The 6,752-nt window shown below is 34.9% G+C and overlaps 1 protein-coding gene across 1 annotated transcript; it reads right to left on the reverse strand.

Moving 5' to 3' along the window:
- Positions 1 to 2,273: 2,273 nt before the first annotated feature.
- Positions 2,274 to 3,598, reverse strand: LOC137746534 (uncharacterized). Its single transcript, XM_068486552.1, has 2 exons — positions 2,922 to 3,598; positions 2,274 to 2,676 (listed from the first exon to the last, which is right to left on the reverse strand). Exons 1-2 carry the CDS (start codon positions 3,423 to 3,425, stop codon positions 2,623 to 2,625), a joined length of 558 nt encoding a protein of 185 aa, XP_068342653.1. The 5' UTR covers positions 3,426 to 3,598; the 3' UTR covers positions 2,274 to 2,622.
- Between the last annotated feature and the right edge of the window lie 3,154 nt (positions 3,599 to 6,752).

Consider the following 6,752-nt stretch of genomic DNA (forward strand, 5'->3'; position numbering starts at 1 on the left):
GGTTTTCCTTCTCAAGGGGAGAAAGAGATGATAACATGCATTTCTAACTTGGGGTTTGGGATAAAAAAACCGCAATAGTAATAGACCTTGCATAATTAGGGTTTACAGGAGTACTACGATTAGTCTCCATCCGCGTAGTTGATTCCAACTGCTCCTGCTTTGTGGGTCTCACAAACGCGCAAGAATAAAAGCTCATGCGCACGTTAGCAGCTAATTCTACTATTTCTTGTAGGTTTTCTTATTTAGAATCTTACATGGGAGAAATTTGGTATTAATAATTTGAGACGTCATGGTAACAGTAAATTTGTTTCATACGAAGTCGACCTCTTGGTGAGGGTTAGGTGCATGCTTTAATAGCTCCAGTCTGTGTCCAGTAGTAGTAGTGCAGTGGGATCTTTGAGATTTTGACCATCAATATTGTAACTCTGTTGGGGTTTTGACTAGTTGATTTTGTTGGCCTCTCCTTTAGTGCTTTGCACGTGACACTCTCCAGATTCAGCCTCTGCCTCTTCCTCTGACTGACGACAGCATATGTATCTTTCTATACGAGAATTTATATACAAGGTTATCTCTAATCGAAGGTTGGTCAGAGGGTTCGTTTTAGCCTTTTGGCCCTTTAAAATTCTTCAAGATATTAATATTTTAATGAACGGTACATGATTATATTTTCCTCCGTCTCCAACCGAGGTCCAGGGGGCTAGAGGGCTCGTTTTAGCCCTGTCACAAAAAACCGTCTCCAACCGAGGGCCAAAAGTCATAGGGCCAAACATAATTTATGATTTAAATTTAAAAACTACAACAACTTAAATTCAAATCCAACAATTTAAATTTAAAAACTACAACGATAACTGGCCCAAAAAACCAAAAAAATTAGAATTTTTAAGAATTTAAAAAAAAAATTAGCCCAAAAAACCAAAAAAAAAAAAAAAAAAAGTTCAAATTTTTTTTTTAAGCAATAACCAACAGGAATACATTTAATTTTTAATATAAATATATTCCTGTTGGTTATAACTTACAAGAAAGCTATATTTTATGGCCAGCCTCGGGCTGGCTGGCTGGCTGCTTGCAGCTAGCCCTCCAATCCTCTAGCCCTCTCCGATTCCGTGGGTCCCTCTCAGATTCTACAGCCCTCTGGCCTAACCTTCGGTTGGAGACGATTTTTAGGCTATTTTCGGCCATTTGGCCCTCTAGACCATTCGGTTGGAGATGGCTTAAAGGTTCAATAGCCGTGGTTGGGCTGTCACATTGAAAGAGATCCTCTTTAGATCTCTTCTATCAAAGTTTACAGATCACGTAATTTGGATCCTTAAAATTTGATTCAACAGCTAAAATTATTATAATTTTTAAAATAAGCTCTATTTTTAACTGTTGGATCAAATTTTAAGGACCCAAATTACTTGATCTGTGGATTTTGATAGAAGAGATTTAGAGAGGATCTCTTTCCCTGTCACATTTATAGCACTCTGCATGTTGCTGTGTTGCACCATCTGTCACATTTATCCCATCTCCTATTCATTTTTTTTCCTTGATCTTTGTTGTCGAATTTAAAGGTGATCTGATAACTATTTCGTTTTAATTTTTTATTTAATTTTTTTGAAACCGAAATTGACAACAATGCAACTTGGTCATAGTTCCTTGTCAGGGTTAATTAGTTCTTGAATTTGTACCCTATTACTTTGGTTATTGAGTTTAATTTTTGAAATTTATGATCAGTCCATTTGTCTTATTCGTTAATTCGGATGCAATAAAATCGTCGAAACTAGGGAAAAATTTGACACAAATGAGCTAAAGTGGGACCCAAGGCAAGGCAAGGACCATAGACTTTGAAAACTGAATTGAAGAAATAAAGTAAAACACAAGTACAAATTTAAGGACAATGTCATAACTAATTCCCTTTTGATATATATAACTAGACATTGTTGGCTAACACATTTATAACTAATCCCCTTTTGATATATATAACTAGACATTGTTGCCTAACACATTTATCAACCATGCGTACATCAAAAATTCTAGTATGCTTCGGTGAGGGAAATGAGATTTGAAAATTGAATTGAAGTAAAACACGAGCACAAATTCAATAACACCGGTGTAATTAAGCCCTATTTATATAATTAGGAAAGTGAATTTCTCATTCCCAATTTGCATTCGGATTGAATATGTCAAAAATGAAATACAAAAAGTGTGCTTAATAAAAAACTAATCATTTTCCCTATGAAATTAAGGTGTGGGAGTACCCCCAAAAATATGAGGAACAAGAGCTTGACATTTGATTGCATAAAGGTTCTTCAACTGCTTCAACCCATAAAAAAAAAACGAAGGTTCTTCAACTGCAAACATTTTTGTACAATGAACAGCCAAAAATACCAAATTCCAATTCTTAAAAACTAAATAGATCAAACTTTGAAATCAAAATACACCAGACAATAATTAGAGAGCCCTAATAAAAAACGATCAATCACTAACAGAAACCACAACCCCTCTAAATTTAACCCAAAAAACAGCGCTAAAAATACAAGAGTAACAATAATCATCCTCCTTAATTTCTCTCTAAGCCTTCAAGAGGTTAAAAAAATAAAAAAAGTACTCCCCACACCTCTACAAATTCATCAGCATACCCCTCTATATTCCAATCTCCACATCTCTCCAACTTGACCCTCCTTCGTCCAACACCTCCTGCAACAAAAAATAACACCACCACCATGTCATATAAAGCTTAAATCTTTTTTCTTCGACAAAGTGACATTCTAAAGTACTAGAATTAAAGGAGAGCAGATTCGAACTCAGAGGCAAAGAGGTAGCTAGCTGACCTAGCTAAACCATTATGTTTTCGGCCAACTGAGCTAACCCACACCTGTTATATAAAACTCAAAATTAAAAAGGACAAAATGGGTGTAACGAAAAGTTTAATTCTCTCTTACCTGTGATGTCTTAATATTAGCATGATGCTGAGCTTCCTCATGAACCACCGCAAGTCCAGACCTTCTACCATCTCCGTCACTCTTCTCAGCTTTCTTGGACACAATGTGGGACCTACTCTTCCTTCCGAGGAGCCCCTTCCACCTTGCACCCTTCGGCGGTCTGGATGACGAGACGTCATCGTCGTGATCCTCCCCATGGAGCAGCTCATCTCTGAGAGTGGTGGTGCTCCTCCGCGTCTGGCTGCTGCAGCCGTCCTTGAAGGGCAGCAGCCTGCCCTTGGAGAAGAGCTCATCAGCGCTCATCATGGAGTAGTTGGAAACAGAGAACTCAAAATCTGCGGAGACAGCAGGCGGAGCAGCCGCCACCTCCCTCCGGATTTCATGGTGGATGGCATCTGCAAAGTCATTGGAGAAGGAGATTCTTGGGCTCATCGGAGGAGGAAGAGGAGGAGCAAACTTATGCTTATGCTCTGATGAGTTGTACATCTCTAAGCAGGCTGCCATCAGATTTCAAAACAACCCCTTGTAAATACAAGTCAAAACCCAACATGTATATGCGTGTATTTATATCTGATATGGTGATTTTTTTAATTTTTTTGTACATATTTTTATGCATGCATGCCTGATGTGATGCGTCTTGTCATGACATGATAAATTGAACGGTGACCTATTAAATCTTGAAGGAGGATGCAGTCTCCAATGTTTTCACTGCTTTCCTTGGATGTGGGTGAAGTTGCCAAGAAGCACACTATACTCCTTTTTATTCCAGTACTTTGGACTTGGGTAAAAAAAAAAAGAAGCTCTCTAACCAATCATATATCAAACCCTAGTTTCACGAAGATTCAGTTGATAATTTAATACGACCCCAATCACTTTGTACGATGTAATCTTATAAATTTATAATCTAAACGGTTCGTGTATATATAATGTATGTTAATATTGTATCTCATGAAGATTCTAAGAAATTGTCCTTCGGGTTAAACAATTAAAATCTAATTTACAAATGAACAACAGTATAGGTACAAATAGTACAGGTTCTCAGAAGGTGATCAAATTTTTTAAGAGTAGAAGATTTTAAACACTTTCGACAAAAAAAAGAAGAGGGTAATTAGGGATATGCTGCAGTCTGGTGTAGGATAATTTTATGAGTCATTGTTAAATAATTTTTCTAATTAATTAAATAACATATATTTTTTCTTGATTTGGATGTGATGATCTTGGAAGCAAAGGCTGGCAGGATCAGGGATTTCACAAGAAGGGAATGCAGCATTGATAATGCAAAGCATGGATGCAGGTTTTGCTGAGATAGCAAAAATGTGAAAACACTAAACTTTCAGAACCAGAAAAAAAGATGAGCCTCAGAAATCAGAATGGAAGGAGGGCGGACACTGCATGAGCGGCCAAACTGAGTACTCATAAACTTGGGGCCAGGTCAGCCTAGGGAATAAGATTTTCTCTTTTCCTATTTTTATTCCATTTTTTCTTTTCCTCTCACATTTTTATTTTTTATCTTATTATCTTTATAAAAAAAATTAATATAAAATGTTGACATGATTTAACAGTAATCGTTCAAGTAGGAGAGGAGAAAAGTGGAGAGAGATTAGAAAATGAGAAAATCCTTCTCCCAACCACAAATATTTGAATTCAAATTCGAATTCTTTTTTTCTGTAATTTAAATTGGTTTGAAGTAAAATATGGTTCATATAAAAAACAAAGTATTTTATTTTGGTAAATTAAAGAGGTGGAAGCAGAGAAAAATTGGTTTGAATGTTGAGAGGAAATGCAGTGCAAGTTTTGGGACACACAGCGTCAGGGCAGAGAGCAGAAGGGGTTGGCATGCTTTGTCATCGTTGACCGAGGTTTGACTGCTAAGTGGATAAGCAGATGCAGTGAATGAGCTGGCGATATCGACAGGTCAAAGGGACCACGTGATCAGGGTTGCCTTGCATAGTTGCATTCCATAAAAATTAAGAAACTTTAATGAAAAGTTATCGGTACTATTTATTTTAATAAAAAATTATATTTTTACATTAAAAAGTTAATTATGTTATTATTCGTTTTTCTTTTTATTTTATCATTATTGTTAAAATTCAAAATTTTCAAACCATTTTATTAGTTTTGTTTAAAAATTATTCATAAATAATATTATTCAAATTAACGGAATGGTTGGGAATAAGAGGATTTGCTAATTCGGTAAAAATTAATTTGATTATTTTTGGTAATTACAGAGACTGGTGAACTAATTAGAGGAAGGAGGACAAAGAACATGATATTGTTTACATGAAAAATTGGGGTGTTTCTATTATTATTTTTTTATTAATTATAATATTAATGAGTTAAATTATAAGTTGTTAAAGAAAAAGAGAATAGGTGAGAACATAACACGGACCAAATGCACATGTATAATTACTTTTTGCTACTGCAGCCATCTGCGAATGCTCCTATTAATTGTACGTCTCATGCAAAACCCTAGCGCCATATTTATGTTATTATTCATTGTTACTTGTATATACCGGAAGAGATCACGTGAGCACGTGCAGAAGCTAGTGTCCTTCCTGAGATTGTGGCATTGGCCGAGCTAGTTTGCTGTTTGCCACTGACAGAGTGGCACCATTTCTTTCTTTGAATTTATGATGAGGAAGAAAATTCTAAACCCTTCTAATTTCTCTTTTCTTTCTTTCTCTCATACTTGAATGATTATAATTAAATCACGTTAATATTTTATATTGATTTTTTTATAAAGATAATAAGACAAAAAATAATGTGTGAGAGGAATGGAGACCAAACTTGAAGGGAATAATAATAAGAAGGAAAAGAATCTTACTTCGATGAAGAGGAAGGGTTTTTTAGCACCTATAGCACTCATGGCCATTTAACCATTGGAGTAACCGCTCACTCAACTCTTTATTCAGCAGATGCATGTCGACCATGTAATATTTCATTGATAGAGTAGGATGCTGTCATTTTTTCTAAGGAAAACTAATGAAAAAAGTTTGAAAACTTTGAGTTTTAACGATAAAAACAAAATAAAGGGTAAAATGAATAGTACCAGGATTGATTTTTTAGTGTAAAAATGTGGTTTTTTGTTAAAGTGAACAGTACCGAAGCTTTTCGTTAAAGTTCCTTTTTTTCTACACTTGAAATCATCTACCCATAAAAATAGCCTATTTTATGAGCATCCTGAGTTTAATCGTTTTTTGGAAATTATCTATTGTGAGGGCTAGTTTGATATTCCAATGCTTTTTAAAAAAATTACTTATGTTGTACTGTGAGAATAAATAATTTTAAAATAAAATAAAGTAGTTAAGTGGTTAGTAAACCTTAATTGTAAAAGTGTTTTTAACCAGAAAAAAAAAAAACAGTGTAAAAATATTTGGTAAACTTTTATGTAAAAATGTTGTGATTATGTAACAATGGAAAGGGAGGGTAGGATTGCAATATATAAAAAATTTCATTAATAGCTATTGTTCATCCGTGTATTGTCAAACAAGCTAGTTTTTGAAAGCAACTATTTGCTGCTTTCGCTTTTCTACCTTGAACTGTCTTGTTTTTTTTTTTTTTTTTTTAAACAAAAAAAGAGGGGGGGGGGGTGTGGTTGATTGAGTTATCAAACAAAATCAGAGCCCAGCTTTTTTTCACCCCTGTTTATGAAAAAAGTTAAACAGTCTCAAATCAGAATTACGTGGATTAAATGCTTTTAATTAGCTTCTTTCTACGTCTTTGGTCCGTAGCAAGATGGATTTCTTTGTTTCGATGAATCATTGTATTTGTTTGGCAACCCAAAGATTAACAAAATGTGATTGCTATAGTATTATTCATGTAGGTCTTTCA

This window comes from Pyrus communis, chromosome 10, assembly GCF_963583255.1.
Source record: "Pyrus communis chromosome 10, drPyrComm1.1, whole genome shotgun sequence".
Taxonomy (NCBI): domain Eukaryota; kingdom Viridiplantae; phylum Streptophyta; class Magnoliopsida; order Rosales; family Rosaceae; genus Pyrus; species Pyrus communis.